The 21,196-nt window shown below is 36.0% G+C and overlaps 1 protein-coding gene across 1 annotated transcript in view; it reads left to right on the top strand.

Moving 5' to 3' along the window:
- PIGX (phosphatidylinositol glycan anchor biosynthesis class X) overlaps positions 1-21,196 on the top strand; it is a 27,431-nt gene extending 6,235 nt beyond the window's left edge. Inside the window, exons 4-7 of the mRNA XM_067737157.1 lie at positions 6,269-6,410; positions 15,562-15,775; positions 17,677-17,777; positions 20,690-21,196. Of these exons, the coding sequence (XP_067593258.1) occupies positions 6,269-6,410; positions 15,562-15,775; positions 17,677-17,777; positions 20,690-20,833 (601 nt within the window). The 3' untranslated portion in view covers positions 20,834-21,196. The remainder of the gene's footprint in view (positions 1-6,268; positions 6,411-15,561; positions 15,776-17,676; positions 17,778-20,689) is intronic.

The following is a 21,196-nucleotide window of genomic DNA, read 5'->3' as shown; positions in this document are numbered from 1 at the left end:
TGTAAAATTACCTCAGACTACTTTAAAGAACAAAAGCAAAAAGTATCTATAGAGATAGCTGCTCTTGATATTTAATTCTTGGAATTTCTGCTGTGTTCCTAGAGCAATGAGTTCATATAAATTTATTGATTATCTGAGAACCAGAAACTAATATCATACACAAAGCCTGAAAACCTTTCCCCATACTTTTTAAGTTGGAGATGATAATTTTTCTATGAAGAGAGTAACATGGGTATTTTATCCTAGTGCTTTGTTTTCTTACAGGTAAAATAGGAATTATAATAGTACTATTTCATAGTGTTTTTTTTAAATTAATTAATTTAGTTTTGACTGCATTGGGTCTTCGTTGCTGCACGCGGGTTAATTTCTTTAGTTGTGGCAAGCAGGGGCTACTCTTCGTTGGCGGTGTGCCGGCTTCTCATTGCAGTGGCTTCTCTTGTTGCGAAGCACAGGCCCTAGGCGCGTGGGCTTCAGTAGTTGTGGCACACGGGCTCAGTAGTTGTGGCTCGCGGGCTGTAGAGTGCAGGCTTGGTAGTTGTGGCACACAGGCTTAGTTGCTCCGCGGCATGTGGGATCTTCCCCCACCAGGGATTGAACCTGTGTCCTCTGCATTGGCAGGTGGATTCTTAACCACTGCACCACCAGGAAAGCCCCCATAGTGGTTTTTTTAAATAAACTTCATTGAGTTTGACAACTATATACACCCATGTAACCATGTAACCAGTCAAAATATAGAACATTTTCATCATCTCCAAAAATACTCATGTGCTACTTGCAGTTATTCTCCCTCACCCATACCCACACTCAGACAATCACTGATCTACTTCTGTTACTAGATAGATTTTCTGGAATTTTATATAAATGAAATCATACAGTATGTAGTTTTTGATATCTGGCTTCTTTCACTCAGCATTATGTCAGTGAGATTTAACGATGTTCTGTATGGTAGTAATTTGTTCTTTTTGTTGCAGAGTACTGAAATTTGTTTATTCATTCACATATCTATGGCATCGGAGTTGTTCCTAGTTTGGGGCTATGGTAAATAAAGCTCTAATGAGCAGTTGTGTACAAGTCTTGGCGTGGACATGTTTTCATTAATTTTGGGTAAATATCAATAAACAGAATTGCTGGATATATGATAGATAAATGTTGAACTTTTTAAGAAACTGCCAAACTGTTTTCCAAAGTGTTTATGCTGTTTTACATTCTCATCAGTAACGTATGAGAGTTCTGTTTCATACATTATGAAACAGAACTTGCCAGCCACGTCCTTGCCAGCACTTGATATGGTCAGTCTTTTTAATTTTAGACTTTCTGGTGCATGTGTAGTGGTATCTCATTGTAATTTTAATTTGTATTTCCCTGATGAGTAATAATATTGAGCATCTTTTTGTGTGCTTATTGTCCACTAGTATATCTTCCTTTGTGAAGTGTTTTAGTCTTTTTTTTTTAATTGAAGTATAGCTGATTTGCAGTGTTGTGTTAATTTCTGCTGTACAGGAAAGTGATTCAGTTATACATACGTATACATTCTTTTTTATGTTCTTTTCCATTATGTTTATCTGAGGATATTGAATATAGTTCCCTGTGCTATACAGTAGGACCTTGTTGTTTATCTATTCTATATGTAATAGTTTGCATCTGCTAACTCCATACTCCCAGTCCATCCCTTCCCCTTGGCAACTACAAATCTGTTCTCTATGTCTGTGAGTCTGTTTCTGTTTTGTAGGTAGGTTCATTTATGTCATATTTTAGATTCCACATATAAGTGATATCATATTGTATTTGTCTTTCTCTTTCTGACTTGTGAAGTGTCTTAGTCTTTTGTCCATTTTTAAACTGGGTTGTTTGTTATTTTATTATCAAGTTTTAAGAATTCTAATTTTTTTTTTTTTTGCGGTACACGGGCCTCTCACTGTCGAGGCCTTTCCCGTTGTGGAGCACATGCTCCAGATGCGCAGGCTCAGCGGCCATGGCTCATGGGCCCAGCCGCTCCACGGCATGTGGGATCTTCCCGGACCAGGGCACGAACCCATGTCCCCTGCATCAGCAGGCGGACTCTCAACCACTGTGCCACCAGGGAAGCCCCAAGAATTCTAATTTTGATGGAGTATAGTTTATCAAACTTCTTCTTTTGTGGTTCATGGTTTTTGTGTCCTGTGTAAGAAATCCTTGTCTATTCCAGGATCATGGAAATTTTCTTTTAGAAGTGTTATATGGAGTATGATCCATTTTGAATTAATTTTTTTATATACTGTTAGGTAGGGGTTGAGGTTAATTTTCCATATGGATATCCAGTTTATCCAGCATCATTTGGTGAAGGGACTATTCTTTCCTCATCAAATTACCTTGACACATTTGTTGAAAATTAATTACCTTATATGTGAGGATCTATTTGTGTACTGTATTCAAACTATGGCCCATAGGCCAAATCCTGCTCATTTTGTACGCCCTTGAGCTAAAAATGAGCCTGTGCTCCGCAACGCAACGGGAGAGGCCACAACAGTGAGAGGCCCGCGTACCGCAAAAAAAAAAAAAAAAAGATAAACTGATAAAAGCTAAACAGATGGAAATACTATATTCATGCATTGGAACATTCATTAATATTAACATATCAGTTCTGTACAAATTGATCTAGAGTTTCAACAGAATCCCAACCAAAATTTTATGAAGCTTTTTTGAAGAAATCTACAAGTTGATTTCAAAAGTTATATGAAAATGCAAAGGGTCTAGAATAACCAAAACAACTTTCAAAAAAAAAGGTGAAGGACTCAGACTTCCTGACTTGAAGATGTAGCATCAAGCTACAACTATTATCAAAATAGTACATTACAGAACATACAGATCAGGGGTTGGCAAACATTTTCTGTAAAGGTCCTAACAGTAAAATTATTTAGGCTTTGTGAGTCATATAAGGCTTCTGTTGAATATTTTTCTTTGCCTTTTTAAAAAACAACCTTTAAAAGTGTAAAAATCATTTTTAGCTCAAGGGTGTACAAAATGAGCAGGATTTGGCCTATGGGCCATAGTTTGAATACAGTACACAAATAGATCCTCACATATAAGGTAATTAATTTTCAACAAATGTGTCAAGGTAATTTGATGAGGAAAGAATAGTCCTTTCACCAAATGATGCTGGATAAACTGGATATCCATATGGAAAATTAACCTCAACCCCTACCTAACAGTATATAAAAAAATTAATTCAAAATGGATCATACTCCATATAACACTTCTAAAAGAAAATTTCCATGATCCTGGAATAGACAAGGATTTCTTACACAGGACACAAAAGCCATGAACCACAAAAGAAAAAGTTTGATAAACTATACTCCATCAAAATTAGAATTCTTGGGGCTTCCCTGGTGGCGCAGTGGCTGAGAGTCCGCCTGCCGATGCAGGGGACATGGGTTCGTGCCCTGGTCCGGGAAGATCCCACAGGCCGCGGAGCGGCTGAGCCCGTGAGCCATGGCCGCTGAGGCTGCGCGTCCAGAGCCTGTGCTATGCAACGGGAGAGGCCACAACAGTGAGAGGTCCGCGTACCGCAAAAAAAACAACAAAACAAAACAAAAAACAGCCCAGGTGGTACTCTCTTGAAATTCATGAAAGTGGTCCTTCACAATACAAAGCACCAGGTTTGACATGCCAACAGCAGGCTCTCCCAGAAGTACTAGTTTGTATCAGTGTACTGTATTTTATTTCCAGTGTTTGGCCTGGTGGGTCTTGTTGCTCCTTGATTAGCCATGTTTAAATTTGAAAGAAGTCCCTAATTTCAGTCTCTTAGATCAGTTTCCAGGATGCGAAGTGTCAATTTTTCTCTTTCTGGAACTAAAGGAACCTGAGACCACACATGCAGGGCTGTGGGGCTGAAGCTACCTGGCAGCAGATCCTAGGCATAGCCCGAAGGACAAGAGAGAAGCTGAAGCTGTGGCTTTGGTGGAGGCGGTGTCTCCTCCTCCTGTTGATTTCCAATTTAATTCCATGTGGTTAGAGACCATATTCTGCATGATTTCAGTTCTTTTAAACTTCTATACTTATTGCCCAGCGTATAGTTTTTCTTATGCACTGAGTGTGATCTGTAAATGTTAATTAGATCAACTAAATTGAAGGTTGTCCATGCCTTCTGTATCCTTACTGATTTTCTCTCTACTTGTTCTATCCATTACGGAGAGAAGGGCGTCAAAATCTTTTTCTCTAATTGTGGATTTGTCTGTTTATCCTTGTAGTTCAACCAGTTTTTGCTAAGAAGTAAAATACATGAATACTTTGAAGCTCTGTTTTTAGGTGCATAAAGTACATTTAGGATTATCATATTTTCTTGATGATTGACCCTTTTATTTTTGTGTAATGTCCTTCTTTATCCCTGACAATATTCCTTGTCCTGAAGTCCACTTTTTTTTTTTTTTTTGGTGGTACGCGGGCCTCTCACTGCCGCGGCCTCTCCCGCCGAGGAGCACAGGCTCCGGACGCGCAGGCCCAGCGGCCACGGTTCACGGGCCCAGCCGCTCCGCGGCACGCAGGATCCTCCCAGACCGGGGCACGAACCCGCGCCCCCCGCATCGGCAGGCGGACTCTCAATCACTGCGCCACCAGGGAAGCCCCTGAAGTCCACTTTTTAAGTATTAATATAGCCACTCCATATTTATTGTTATTAACATTTGCATACATTTTCCCATCCTTCTACTTTTATCTGTGTTTATACTTAACGTTTCTTGTAGACAGCATATAGTTAAGTGTTGATATTTTATCCAGTCTGTCAATCTCTACATTCTAATTGGAGTGATTAGACTATTTACTTTTAATGTAAATATAGATTTGGTTGGTTTGGTTTAAATCTATCCATCTTGCTACTTTTTTTCTGTGTTTTTTTCTATTTGTCCCATCTAATCTTTTTTATTTTTTCTGCCTTATTTTGAATAAATGGAATATTTTTTAATCATTCCATTTTATCTCCGTTTTTGGCTTATTAACTATACCTCTCTCTTTTTAAAAAATTGTTTGCTTTAGGGTTTACAATTTTAACTTATCATAGTCTACCTTCAAATAATATTATTGTATACCATGAATAATATATGAATCTTATATCAGAATAGTTCACTTCTTTCTCCTCCCCTTTATGCTATTCTTGCTATACTTTTATTAACTTTACATGTTTTGCTTATGTTATAAACACTACCATATTTTATTGTTACTTTTGCTCTGAACAGCCAGTCATATATTTTTTACATTATTATTTATTTTAATTGTGGTAAAATGTCCGTAACATAAAATTTGCCATCTTAACAGTTTTTAATTGTACACTTCAGTGATATTAAGGACATTCACATTGTTGTGTTACCATCACTACTATCCATCCATAAATCTCTTCATGTTGCAAAACTGAAACTCTGTGCCTCTTAACAATAACTCCCCATTCTTCCCTTCCCCCCTGCCCCAGGCAACCACCATTCTATTTCTATCTCTGTGGGAATCTCTGCTGAGCCCTTTGGTCTCTACGCTTTGGTTGGTTGGAATGCAGTGTCTCCCCACCCTCTGCGATGTTTCAGAATTTCTCATCTTTCACTTCCCTTGTAATTCTTTGTCTAGTCTTGTGGAGTTACATCTTACTCATGCTTATTTTAGTATTCAACAAAAACTCAAGGGGACTCCGTTTCTGACTTCTAGAACTCTTTCTACGAAGTTCCTTCCTTTCTGGAACATAGCACTGTGACTTCTAGCTACTTAAGCCTCCCTTATCTTCTGTCTCTGTTTTCTCACTTAAGCAAAACCACTGTGCTTTGGATCTTCTTCCCTGCACTTGGTCCAGAATGGGCCTCCAGACAGAATGCCAGGACAATTATCCATTTAGGTTTATAATCTATTTCAAATTAATATTTGTAGGATGGTATGAGGTAGAGGTCAAGATTCAGTTTTTTTTATATAAATACACAGTTGTTTCAGTACCATTTGCTGAAAAGACAATCTTATCCCCATCAAATTATATTGGCACCTTTATTTTAAAAAGTGTGTGTCTGTTTCTGGACTCCATCCCTTTCCATTGATCTTTGTCTGTTTTCACACTAATACTATATTATGGCTTATGACATGAATTTATGAAAGATCTAATGAGTGGTTCTGATGTGATATAAATATTTCATTTGACTTGATATAATCTTGTTTTGAAAAAGTAATTTGAAATATAGTATTTCTACTAACTTGAATATAACGTTATACTAGCTCATTTAAAAAATGAATGAAGATATTTACTTTAAACATACTTGTCTTACAGAGACCTGTTAATAAAAGTGAAATTTGGAGAGAGCATTGAGGACTTACAGACCTGCCGACTCTTAATTAAACAGTACATCCCGACAGGACTTTTTGTGGATCCGTATGAGTTGGCTTCATTACGAGAGAGAAACATAACAGAGGTACAAGTGTTAGAGGGATTTTTTTTGAGAGAGAAATTATTGTAGGGATGCTATAATTTGGATTAAGGCAAAATAGGTAAGACAACATTGTAGTACTTTTGTATTGATTTTTTTAAAGTGTATAAAGTAACCTTTTAAAGATAGGACGGGAGTATTCTTTATAAAGTGAGTGATACCTGTCATACTTGTCAGTAGTAAGCCAACTAAACTGATGTTGTTAAAGCTTCTGTTTGAGAAGATTAATAGTTAATAAATACTGCTTCAACAACAACTTTGTTAAATTGACATATACCCCAACACCTGTATAATTTGGGTATGGGAGGAAACAAAACAAATATTTATTGGATATCTGAATGACAAATATCTTCTTTTTTTTTTTAAAGGAAGCAAGGTAAAATTAAGCATTATAAGAAAGACTATGTCCCACACCCTTTACATAGATTAGTCTTATAACAACCTTGGAAAGATTGCATTCTATAGTTAAGGAAACAGGCACAGAGAGGCCAAATAACTTATCCAGGATCACATAGGCAAATGGAAAAGCCAAGAAAATGAATCCAGGATTGTCTGATTGCAAAGTTGTCGTTCTTTTGGGAAATAAATCTTACTCCTTAGTTAAGGGTTTCGCTAACTTTGATAAGAATCACCTGTGCAGGTTATTGTCTGCCTGGGAACGTTTAATTCAGCAGTTCATATTGGACCCCAAAATCTGTTAATGACTCAAGTGATTCCTGTTAAGAATTTTTGGGGAACACTGTCTTAATTCATAGGATTATAATCTATATATGAATTTCTAAAAGACAAAATGGATACGCTTAGAGTCATTTATGATGGCGGTTCATTTCTAATTGTGGTTTAGGCCAATTTCTTCACCTGTTTTATTTACTTAAGTTTGTTTTTGAGTAGGTAATTACATTCTCATGATTCAAAATTCAGGGGGTGTAAAAATGCATACATGATAAGCTTCCACCTATTTTTTAACCCCCAGTCACCATTTCTTCCTGTGCTCTGGAAATACAGTGTTTTTGGAATCGTAAGTTTCACTCAATCAAAATGTGTTAGGGCTTCTGCCTTGGCCAAGTTGGAGAACAGGGACCAGATTTACTTTCCCACTTGAAACAACCAAGAAATAGACAAAATATATGAAATAATGGAAAAAATAATTGCATATCAGGCAGTGAAGGCAGTGATATCTTAGAGATGGGAAATAAATAAGGTTAGCCCTTCAGTTGTCCTAGCTTTTTGCATGAGAGTTTTCAGGCTGTAGTACTGGGAGGGTAAACCCAAGCAGAGCCTGGTGGGCTTCTTGAGTTGAGGAGATAAAGGTAAGATTTGGGAAAGACCAAAGTCACTAGAATTCACTAGACAGTGTACCAGAGAGGAGAGAACTGCAAAGAGACAAACTGCAGAGATCCTTAGAGGTTCCCCTCAAGCACGTAGTTGAGTATTAATTAGTGCATGCATGTGAGGAAACTGCTTGATGCTGGGAAAAGAACCATATGAAAAAATTAGAGGTAACAGTGTCGCACACTGGCTCAGTTGTAGTGCCTGTTCCCACCAACCAGACTAGGAAAATCCTCGTAATTCACTGGGCATTGGATAGATTAAACAGAAGAACTTTTTCTCAGTAGTGGGGAATACTAAGCCCTAGACTGCACATTGCTTCAGTCCTGCTTAACAAATTTCAAAACCAGGACCTTCCAAAAATCAAACTGTTGCAAGTAAATTTACTGCATTCAAAACAAAGCTCAAGCATATTTATAGGAATGCAGGAATATCTAGCACCCAAAAAGATCAAAATGTCTTGACTCTGATAAAAAGTTTGCAAGGATGCGGGAAAATATGACCTGTAATGAGGAGATCAATGAATCAGTCAAAACTGATGCAGAACTGACCCAGATATTAGAATTAACAGACAGGCCAAGAAAATAGTTATTATAACTGCGTTCCATATGTTCAAAAAGGTAAGTAGAGAAATGGAAGATATATGAAAGGACAGTTGACCTTTTAAAGATTAAGACTACAAAGTGTGAGATGGAAAATATTCTGGATGAAATTAATGGCAGATCAATGCAGAAGAAAAGATTAATGAACTTGAAATCATAGCAATAGAAACTACCAAAAATATAAAAGAGATAAAAAAAGAAATGTAAAAAGTGAGTAGAGCATTAGTGAGTTGTGGGACAACTTCAAGTGGCCCCCACAGTAAGTGTAACTGGGCTGCTTCCAATAGACGTCTGCACCCCTGCATTCATTGCAGCACTGTTTACAATAGCCAGGGTATGGAAACAACCTAGGCATCCATCAATGGATAAACAGACAAAGAAGTGTGAGAGAGAGATATAGATATGAAAATGAGAGCTATATATAAATGTGTATATACATGTGTGTGTATGTGTGTATATATGTGTATATACACATAAATATGTATACACACACAGACACACAGTGGAATGTTATTCAGCCATAAAAAAGAAAATCCTGCCATTTGCAACAGAACACATGAACTGTGAGGGCATTATGCTAGGTAAAATAAGTCAGAGAAAGACAAATATTCTATGATCTCACTTATATGTGGAATCTAAGAAAAACTGAACTCAGAGAGTAGGTTGTTGGTTGCCAGGGGTGAGAATGTGGGGAAAATGGATGAATGTAGTCAAAGAGTACAAACTTCCAGTTATAAGATGAGTAAGTTCTGAAAATCTAATGTACAGCATGGTAACTATAGTTAACGATACTGTATTGTATACTTGAAACTTGCTAAGAGAGTATACTTTAAAAGTACTCACCTCACACACACACACACACACACACACACACACACACACATAAAGGTAATTATGTGAGGTGATGGATGTGATAACTAATCTTATTATGGTAATCATTTTGTAGTATATACATATATCAGATCTTCATGTTGTACAGATTAAACCTACACAATGTTGTATGTCAATTATATCTCAGTAAAGCTGGGGGGGAGCTGTAATGGGAGTCCGCAAGGAGAGAGGAAAGAGATGGAGATGGAAAAAATATTTGGAGAAATAATGGCTGAGGGACTTCCCTGGTGGCCCAGTGGTTAAGAATCCTCCTTCCAATGCAGAGGATGCGGGTTCAATCCCTGATTCGGGAACTAAGATCCCACATGCCACGGGACAACTAAGCCTGTGCACCATAACTGGTGAGCCCGCATGCCTCAACTAGAGAGCCTGTGTGCCACAAACTATAGAGCCCACGCTCTCTAGAGCCTGCGTGCCACAACTAAAGAGCCCATGCACTCTGGAACCCATGTACCGCAACTAGAGAGAAGCCTGCACGCTGCAATGAAGAGCCTGCATGCCATAACGAAAGATCCTACATGCCACAGTGAAGATCTGGTGTGTCGCAAGTAAGACCCAACGCAGCCAGAAAGAAAGAAATAATGGCTGAGAAATTTTCAAATTTGATGAAAACTATAAACCCACATATCTACAATGCTCAAGTACAAGAAATATGAAGGAAACTACACCAAGGTACATGATAATCAAATTGTTTAAAACAATGATAATGAGAAAATCTTAAAAGCATCAAGATGAAAAAACCACATGTAAAATACAGAGGACCAAAGATAAGAATAACAGCAGATTTCTTGTCAAAAATAATGCAAACAAGAAAATGGAGTAGCATCATCTTTAAAGTATTGAAAAAAACCTGTGAATTTAGAATTCTGTAGCCAGTGAAAATACCTTTCAAGGTGAAGGTGAAATAAAGACTTTTTCAGACGTACAGGCTGAAAGAATTCATTACCATCAGAGCTCCAATACAAGAAATGTTAGAAGAGGTCCTTCAGGCAGAAGGAAAATGATACCAAATGAAATCTATATGTACACCAAGGAAAGACTAGCACTTGAAATATAACTACTGGGTAAATATGACTTTTTTCTCTTATTATTTAAATTTTTCCAAGATAATTGACAAAAAATAATAACAATGTAGTGTAGCCATTCTTAACCATGTCTAAGAATAAAATGTATGATAGCACTATCACAAAAGCTGGGAAGTGAAAAATGAAATACACTTTTGTAAGGTTGTTATACTAAATATAAGGCAGTTTAATATCACTTGAAGGTAGACTCTGCTACATTAAAGATGTTTACTGTAAACCCTAAAGTAACCACAAAAATGACAAAATAGAGTTGTAGTTAATATGCCAGCAAAGCAGATTAAATGGAACTATAAAAAACATTCAGTTACCTGGAAAGAAGGCAGAGAAAGAAGATAAAGGGAACAAAAAATAGACGTAAGATATAGAGAACAAGATGAATTAAACTTAACCATATCAATAAGCGTATTAAGTGTAAATGTCTAAATATCTCCATTGAAAGTCAGAGATTTTCAGATTGGATAAGAAAGCAAGACCCAACTGTATGTTGCATACAAGAAATGAACTTTAAATTTTAAAACAAAAGATAGAACATGCTCACACTGATCAAAAGAAAGCTGAAGTGGCTATATTAATATTAGGCAAAGGGATTTCAGAGCCAAGACTATCACCAGTGCTAAGGAGGGTCATTTTGATAAAGGGATCAACTAATCAGAAGGAAATAATAATCCTAAACATTTATGCCACTAATAACAGAGATTCAAAATGCACAAAGAAAAACTGGTAGAACTGTAAGGTGAAATAGATGAATCCACAGTTATAGTTGGAGATTTCGGTACCCTTCTCTCAATAATTGACATAATAAGTAGACAGAAAATTGATAAGATTATGGAAGATTTGAACAAAACTATCAACCAACTTGACCTAATTAGCATTCATGGAACACTCCACCTGACAACAATAGAATACACGTTCTTTTTTTAGGTGTACATGGAATATTTACCAAGATAGATCACTCTAGGCCATAAAACAAGCCTCAATAAATTTAGAAGAATTCAAGATGTGCCAAGAATATTCTCTGACTACAGAGGAATTCAGTTATAAATAAAGAAAAGAAAGCTCTCTAGAAAACCCTCAAACATTTGGGAACTAATTAGCATACTTCTAAGAAATCCATGGTCAAACGAGAAATCAAAAGGGAAATAAAGAATTTTGAGCTGAATGGAAATGAAAATACAAAATATCAGAACTAGTGGGGTACTGCTAAAGCTGTGTTTAGAGGGAAATTTGTAGCACTAAAATGCCTATTTTAGAAAGAAGAGAGGTCTCAGTCAGTGTTTTCAGCTAAGCCTCCTTAATCTATGAAAAGAAGAGCACATGAAACCAAAGTAGAAGAATATAAATAGTGAAGATCATAGCAGAAATTAATGTACTAGAAAACAGAAACACAATAGGGAAAGCCAGTGAAACCAAAAACTTGTTCTTTAAGAGGGATAAAATTGATAGACCCTTAGCCAGACTGATTATAAAAAAAATAAGTACTGTTAGAATTAACATCCCTGTGTCAGAAAAGTATTGTACATTTCATTTTTTATAAAGTTTTACATTTTTAGATTGTACAAGTTATTCAAAGATACCAATTACTGTGTCTTAATTGGGGAATGTTTGGGGTTGTTTTGAAAGAGCTCTAGCCTGTGAGAGAAAGATCTGTTGAATGTTACAGATATGGTACAAAAGTTTTATAGCTTAATTCATTTAACTTTGCTCTGGTGGTTTATGACACGTGTAGTTGAGTGTTGTCATGAAAAAGTGTAGGTCCATGTCTGTTAACCAGTGCATGTTGCTCTAGGATTAATTTTTGATACATAATTTCAATTTCTTGATAACATTCTATTGCTATTGTTTTATCATGGTGAAAGTGGAACAATGAATTGTGACTTTTGTGGATCAGCGTAGAGTCACTGGACTTTTTGGGGTTGCACTGATGGTTTGGCACGTGTTTGGGAGATTTACCAGCATCTAGCTATTGTCTAGATCACTTTTGGTTGTCAGGTTATGATTTTCAAAAATATTTCTCTATTATTTTGAATCTAAAGTGATACACATACCTGTAACTCTCTTGAGATTTTGATCACCTCTCAATCGGTATACCTATTTGTACATTTCCCCCTCTTCCGTATTGTAGCTAGGTGTCAAGAAATTCATAGCCTAAACTCCTGAGTTGGCTCCAGGACCTCAGACTGTTGTTTGTGGACTAGCTTCTGCTGGTTCTTAGTTGATCTTGGTTTAAAATGGATTTGGGTCTCTGTTGAGGTTCATTAAAAAGAAATTATCCCCATTTAAAATTTTGAGACATAATTCACATGACATAAAATTCACCCTTTGGAAATGTGTAATTTAGTAGTTTTTAATATATTCATAAAGTTGTACAACCATCACCACTATCTAATTCCAGATATTTTCATTACTTGCAAAAGAAAAACCCCTATAAGGCTGATGTTTGAGATTCAGATACCCAGAATAAAATTTTTTGAACCGTCACCAAATAATCCTTTGACCAACAGGGCCCTACCTGTTGTTCTGGCCCTACCAGAATGCCGTGTAGCAATTTGCCTCATTTTCATTATATCCCAGCTTAAATTCATATTAAAAATATTCTCAATTTTTGGCAAGTGACCATATTTTTATTTCTATGGAAAAATAAGCAATAAACAAACAAAAATAAACAAAACAGCTCAATAATTAGAGAAGCTGAAGATCATAGTACCATCATAAATTCTAAATAGCACAATCAGGAATATACTTTATGTTAGTTCTACTTATTACACTTAATTTTCAACTAGATAAACATGGGCGATTTTATATTATTTAACCTAATTGAATAGGAGAGTCAGTTTGACCTGGCTTTGAATCTTGTCTCCTTTACTTACTAGCTACAGTATATTGTTTATCCACCCTGATACTTTGTTTGCTCATTTATATAATGGGGCTAAGAGTTCCTACCTGATAGGGTTCTTGTGAAAATTAAAGGAGATAACATATATAAACCACTTGGTGAAATACCTAAGTACTCAAAGAAAGTTATCTTTATTATCTTGTCATCTGTGTTGACAAGATAGAACATTTGGGCTTATGTGTTATTTTGATTTGTAACTAGTTGTACCCAAAGAGAGTTTATTAATAAATTTCTAGCAGGAGGTCTCTAGTAAAATTCCTTAGGGGTTTGCTCTTATGATCCTCCTGGTCAACATTTTTATCCTTAGATAAAAATACAAAAGACACAGTTATCAAGTTCATAAATGTTACATTAATGCTGGTTGACAGATTCGGATTTCAATTAAATCTCAATAGCCTAGAAAAAATGGACTGTAGCCAGAAAGATAAATTTAATAGAGAGAGATATAAAGCCCTGCATTTAATTAGTAAAACATCAATTACTCGATAAAATAGGATGGGAGTTATTTAAAGTTTTGTGCAAAAAGTTCAAATGAAAAATATAGGGATGAATAGGCAGAGCACAGGGTCTGTGAAACTATTCTGTATGATACTGTAATGATGAATACATGTCACTTTACATTTGTGAAAAATCCATAGAATATACAATGTAAAGAGTGAACCCTAACTTAAACTATGGACTTTAGTTAATAATAATGTTCATCAGTTGTAACAAATGTACCAAACTGTTGTTAATAATAGAAAAAACTCTGAGTGTGTGTGGGAGCTGTGGGGAGTATGTGGGAATGCTGTTATTTTCTGCTCAGTTTTTCTGTAAACCTAAAACTGCTCTAAAAAATGAAATCTATTAATTAAAAAAAATAGATAGTATATAGATATGTGTCACACTGAAATGAGGCTGCTAAAAAGCTAATGCAATTTTTACACCTAGAAACTGAAAAAAAAAAAAGCTAATGCAATTTTTGCTAAAGAAGGTAGTGTTGCTACTATTTCCTCTGAGTATTTTGAAAGGCAACTGATACGATGCATGGTTTAGACACCATGTCATGAGAAACCAAGAAAACTGCATATTTCTTTGGGGAGGAGAAAACTTAGTGGGGGCAGTGTGGTTGCCTTCTGATGTATAAGGGACCCTTAGTAAAACAGAGGACATATTTATTGCAGATATTGTAAGCATCGACAATTGGTGAATTATTATGGGTCAGAGCATCAAGTTTCTACTAATAAAAAAGGAATAATTTTAACAGTACATAAAGTGAGATGACTCAAAGTAATGAACTCCCTTCCAGTCATTGAAAGCATTAAAATAGTGGCTGGATACTTGATAAATACTCTCATTGGAACAGTGGTTTAACTTGATTACCTCCAGGTTCCTTATGGCTCAAGATTATATAATTCCTTGACCTTTACCAATAAGTTCTGTTACTCCTGTGATGAACAGAGAAGAAACAACATGTGAAAATATAGCACTTGGTATCACTGTCAAATAGAAGAATTAGAATGCTCGCTGTGGTGGGTGGAAGTTAATGCTATTTTTTTCTCTTTCCATAAAGAATCTAGAGAAAACTTGCATGTGTGTATGCATACACACACACACGAACACAGATTATGTATACAATGTTGATATACATGTGTATGTGTGTGCATATGTATATATGTGTGGTTTCATACATAAATGTGTATGTATGTGTATATGGATACGTTTGTAAGTTAGGACTAATTTCTGCCACATGTGCAGTTTTACTTTCGGTGTAGAATACTTATTTTAAAATGTTTTTTACCATATTATTTTTTAAAAGAATCATTTACCATTTTTTCCATTAACTTTTTATGCCCAGTATGGAAAGAGTGCTGACCTTTGCTTAGACTTCCTGACCACAGTGCTCTATCTTACTCACTACCATCTTACTTCTGTGAAGAACAGGAAATTAGCAGAATGACACCAATCATTTTAACCCAATACTGGGTTAACTGTTTTTGTCATAGTTTTCATACTTATTGAATAATGCTATGTTTATTCATGAAATTTCTTTTCTTGGTAGCTGTGTAGTTACCTAAACAAAGGTTGATAAGGAAATTACATAGAAATTTTTATTATGGGGAAATTTCACACCCCAGAGTATAATTTCCTCAGTTTACTTTTAGTAAATGTTATTAAACACACATGATATCTTGTGTTTTCTACTTAAAATTGAGGATGGAAGGGGAATGGAAATTGTTTATAAGGGGGGTGTTTTGACATTTTTGCTCATCTATATAACAATCTTCTGGTTTTATTTATTTTTTAATCTTCCTCATTCATTTCTTCTGGACTAATATTTGTTTTCTTTTTGACAGGCAGTGATGGTTTCAGAAAATTTTAATATAGAGGCTCCCAACTATTTGTCCAAGGAGTCTGAAGTTCTCATTTATGCCAGACAGGATTCACAGTGCATTGACTGTTTCCAAGCTTTTTTGCCTGTGCATTATCGCTATCATCGGCCACATAGTAAAGATGGAGAAACCTTTATTGTGCTCAATAACCCAGATTTATTGATGTATTGTGACCAAGGTAAGGATTGCAAGTCTTTTTGGAGAGTTGAAAATAAAATTAAAGGTATAATGATAAGTCTGAAGTCAAGGATGGTGATAACAAAATCATGTTTCTTTTTTCTTTCTTTTAAACTTTTTGATTGTAAAATAAAGCACAGATATAGAAAAACTTCACAAATATATAGTTTAGTGACTTATTAGAAGGCAGATACCCAGGTAACTACCACCCAGGTCACGAAACAGAACTTTGCCAGCTGCCCGAGCAGCAGCCCCGGGTGTCCTGTCCCAATCTCCTTTCCTGTAAGAGTAACACACTCTCCTGACTTTTAATCACTTCCTTATGTTTTTTTATACTTTTATCACTCAAGTGGGCGTTCTTAGACACTGTAGCTTAGCCTTGCCATTTTAAAAAATGTTATTTCCATTAAGTCTCTTAATTTACAGATTTCCCCTCTATCTCCTTTAAAAAAAAATTTATCTGTTGAAGAACCGGGGTCATTTGAGACCCTATCACTGTTGGGGTTTGGGTGATTATACTCATTAGTTCATCTGACTTCTTTATTACTTGGAAATTGGCAGCTGGCTCGAGAGGTGTGATGAGATTCAGGTTTGATTCTTTTGGGCAGACTATAGGCGGTGATGTGATCTTTTATGAGTGGGCATATAATGTCTGGTTGTTTCTTTATTCAGCCATTGATCCTTATTACTCCTTTGCTGCTTTCTGTTTCTTCATACTGATACTGCAGGATTTGTAGCTGTTAGTGCTTTGTGTCCACTCACATGTATTTTGGTGTTTAAGGGGGATACTTTTTCACCTAGTTTTGTTGTAAAAGTTGTCTATGAGTTATTGGTTTTGTGTGTGATTGTTTTTTCTGTTTTTATGTGTGGATTTTTTTTTTTTTGGCTGTGTTGGGTCTTTGTTGCTGCATGCGGGCTTTCTCTAGTTGTGGCGAGCAGGGGCTACTCTTCATTGCAGTGCGTGAGCTTCTCATTGCGGTGGCTTCTCTTTGTTGCAGAGCACGGGCTCTAGGCACGAGGGCTTCAGTAGTTGTGGCTCACGGGCTCTAGAGCTCAGGCTCAGTAGTTGTGGTGCGTGGGCTTAGTTGCTCCGCGGCATGTGGGATCTTCCTGGGCCAGGGCTCGAACCCGTGTCCCCTGCTTTGGCAGGTGGATTCTTAACCACTGCACCACCAGGGAAGTCCCTATGTGTGGATTTTAGTAAATTTAAAAACTATGCTCTCATCATTTTCAGTCTTCCTACAGTCAAGACTTTAAGAAGCCCCTTTCAGATTTTGGTTCTTCGTGTCTCCAAACAGAAGTCAGTAGCACTGTTACTAAAGATTGGCAGATAGAAAGTTTTTAATCATACATTTGCTGTCATCATATATTTCATGATGAGAAAACTTAAAAAGTATTCAACTGTGTTAGCTTTGTTTATCCAACCTAGTTTTCTGTTTCTTTTCATGGTACATTTTACCTACCCTAAATAAACTTTGGAAAAGTGCTCCCTCCCAAGAGAGCAGCTGGGGTTCTGGAATTGTTCATTTTTTTGGTCTGAGTATTCTTTACATGAGTGTGTTTTCTCTACGGAAATTTATCAAGTTGTAGGTTTAGGATCTGTTTATTCTTCTGAGATATGTTATACTTCAAAAAAAGTTTAAGTTAAAAAAAAATGGCCCCTGGTGTAGTGGGATTTGTTAAGAAGTCATGCTCAACTTCTATGCAGTCTTTGTAATTTTATAATTTCCTAGCCATCCACTTAGAACAGGCTATTAAAATAGAAGAGCACATGATAGTTGGGTCCAAATCATGTACATTGTGTATTAAAATATTTGAATACTCATATCCCAACATGAAAGACTGGCCTAGCCTCTAGTCCAGATCAGTTTTCTGATACGGTGTTCTACCACTTTTTCTCAGAGTTTCCAATTTTGAAATGCTGGGCTCAGTCAGAAGTGACAGCTCCTTGTGCTTTGAACAGAAAGGATAACTGCCAATGGAACAATATGAAATATAAATCAGTAAGTTAATATTTTATGTTGTTTTAGGTCATGCGGCCTCATATAAAACTCTTCCTATAATGTTTCTGCCACGTTTAAGGGATTAACATTTTATATTCTATCATAGAAAGCTGTTTTTTGTTTGTTTTTAATGTTGTTTCTTTGTTACTAATAGCAACAGTCATAGAATCATTTAATTTGGGGGATGGGGATTTAGAGTTAGTCCCAATGCCTCATTGATCCAGAGCTTAAGTATAGCTGATGGGCTTTTTAAAAGTGTGGAATGGTAAAGAAAAACAGTGGTGTGTCCATCTGATTTTAATCAATAAAACTTCACTTTATTTAGAACTTTTTATTAATTTTTGAGCAAAAAAATGAATTAGTTGACTTTATTATATTACACAGAACAAGTGAAAAAAGGAAAGTAAAACTCTAAAGTTGTATCATTTCAACTGTGGTTAAGTTTCTAGACAGTTATATTGTTATTATAAATCTAAATCTAGGCTGTTTCAGGCCATTTTTGGTGTTTTAGCCTCCCAACTTGTTTTCAGTTATTAAACTAGGTAAGTATTAGTACTTCATTAACACTGGCTTTGTCTAAGGAGTCTGTAGTTTTCTACTTACCCTCTTGAGCTAACATAGTCTACTTTCCTTTCTTCAGATTGGTAAGTCTTTGTACAACATATCTCTTTTCTTTCCCTCTTTTTTTCTGTTCTTTTGTTACTCTTTTAAGAGCTGCCTTTTAACTGATGCTTGTAGTATCTGAATTTCTCTTTGTTCCTAATTCTCTTTAAGGCCTGTTTTCTTTGGTTGAATGCCACAATCTGTGTCATTATTTTTACAATTTATTTTTACAAAGAGTCAAATGAGTTTGCAACAAAAATAAAAAAAATTTAAAAATTTAAACTAGCAGACAACATAACTGTCAATCAGATAAACATAAAGCAGATTTGTTCATATGTGTGGATATTTGGATTTGAAGTGTTTTCCTTGTAGTTGCTTAGAAGTATGTTTACCAGCTAATTCAGAAAACCACTACTGACAGGGAAGCCCTACTGCAAAGCCTATTATTTTGTATTGGAGAAACTTCTTTGAACAGACAGTTGGAAAGATGTATGATTGTGCTAATATGTTATGCAACATAAATTTGCTTTTGAGATTTCTATTGCCATAGAGTACCTGGATTTTTTTCAAACTCTAAAGTACATCTGGAGAATTACATTTGATTTTCTCATGTGAATGAAGAGTATGATTAGTATTTATACTATTTATGATGTATTGGTTTAAAAAATAGGTGGTGTGCATTGCTACACAATAAAAAATCACTCTATTAAAACATTTTGAATTCAGTTCTCTTTAAGACCATGTAACTTGACATAGGAGGTCATAATTAAATACTTTGATTTTTTTCTTTGTTACATTTCTTGTTTATATATACCAGAAAAATAGGTGACCATTACTAAGATGGTGAACTGTACTAAGGCTTGTTTGAAAATGCCATTATTTGAAAGATGCTTTTAGATGGCACTTTGCTACAGACTGTGTTGGTAACTTTTTTTTTGCATGTGAAAGTGTAATCCATGCATTTATAAAAAGAAACCAAAAATAAAAGAATTCCCAAGTTACCTAAATTTTAATGTTTTTTAAAACTTTTTTTTTTTTTTTTTTTTTTTTGCGGTACGCGGGCCTCTCACTGTTGTGGCCTCTCCCATTGCGGAGCAACAGGCTCCGGACGCGCAGGCTCAGCTGCCATGGCTCACGGACCCAGCCGCTCCGCGGCAATGTGGGATCTTCCCGGACCGGGGCACGAACCCGCGTCCCCTGCATCGGCAGGCGGACTCTCAACCACTGCGCCAGCAGGGAAGCCCCAAACCTATTTTTAAACCATAAAACTTACCAGAGTTTCTAATTGAACCCCTTTATCTTCAAAACCAAATAGAAAATAGAAACCAAGTTGAACATAGGAGAACTTTTGTATTGCTAGTGAGTATTGCAACTACTTGGATGTTTTAAAAACAGTAAAGGACACATTCAATTGTGTAATTTGTGAATAACAAACTTAAAAAAATTTTTTTTGGCTGCATTGGGTCTTCGTTGCTGCACGTGGGCTTTCTCTAGTTGCGGCGAGCAGGGACTACTCTTCGTTGCAGTGCACAGGCTTCTCATTGCAGTGTCTTCTTTTGTTGCGGAGCAAGGCTCTAGATGTGTGGGCTTCAGTAGTTGCAGCATGCGGGCTCGGTAGTTGCAGCACATGGGCCCTAGAGCATGTGGACTTCAGTAGTTGCGGTGCATGGGTTCAGTAGTCGTGGTATGCGGGCTCTAGAGTGCAGGCTCTGTAGTTGTGGCACACGGGCTTAGGTGCTCTGCGACACGTGGGATCTTCCCGCACCTGGGATAGAACCTGTGTCCGCTGCATTGGCAGGTGGAGTCTTAATCACTGAGCCACCAGGGAAGTCCTAACAAACTTTTAAAAGCTGTTTGAGGAGAGAAACAGCAAAACAGGAAAGAATGGATCCTTTAGTTTTATTGTTGTTTTAATGTTTTTCCTTTAGGGCTTTAACTTCTAGATTATTCTGTATTCTAATATGAAACATAGTAAGAGGAAGTAAATGTTTATATTGATTACAGAGGTGACATTAGGATATAGCTAGTATTTTTTAACAATATACTCAACTCTATGTAAAAAGCAGAAAAAGTCAAAGCTAATGAGAATTTAAGAATTATTATGGGAATTGAGTCTGATTCTGTTAAATTAACTGAAATGTTGAATTTAAAAGAATCATTCAAATAATAATGTTATATGTAGTATAACAATGGCTGAAAGATATTTAAAAGAAAAAAGAAAAAGTTAAAATTAAAAATCAAAGCAGTGGTTTCGCCTTAGGACATTGATCTTAAATGTCTTTAACTTCTCTATCCATCTCTCTCCCTAGGTATATAAGAATGCGAATCTACAGGTTCCAGTGGGACTGACCATACATACCTCTTTAGTATGTTCTGTGACTCTGTTTATTACCATCTTGTGTTCTACTTTAATCCTTGTGGCTGTTTTCAAATATGGCCGTTTTTCCCTATGAGTTTTATGTAGTTAAACGCTTTCCATAAACCTAAATAAGACCTATTCATTTGTGACTAGAAGTGTTCTAGAATTGTCATTACTTTTTTCTTTCATCTTCATTTATGGCTAATATTATGTTTACTAGAGGAAATTCTGGATGATTCTCAGCTAATTTCAAAATTCAGTGCTCTGTTGTGTCGACCTCTCATAATCCTCAAGCATCAAGTGCCAATAGAGGAAACTTAATTCTGTTAAATTAATATTTATCTTGTGAGAAGTGACTTTATCTTCATTTGTGTTATAAATGAGTACTTTATGTATTAGAGACAAATTATCGCTAAAAATTGAGAAAATTGTTATGAATAAAATTAATTTGGATGAA

Source organism: Pseudorca crassidens, chromosome 5, assembly GCF_039906515.1.
Source record: "Pseudorca crassidens isolate mPseCra1 chromosome 5, mPseCra1.hap1, whole genome shotgun sequence".
NCBI classification, from domain to species: Eukaryota; Metazoa; Chordata; class Mammalia; order Artiodactyla; family Delphinidae; genus Pseudorca; species Pseudorca crassidens.
The sequence above is the reverse complement of the archived record's forward strand: the minus strand, read 5'-3'. Positions and strand labels throughout refer to the sequence as shown.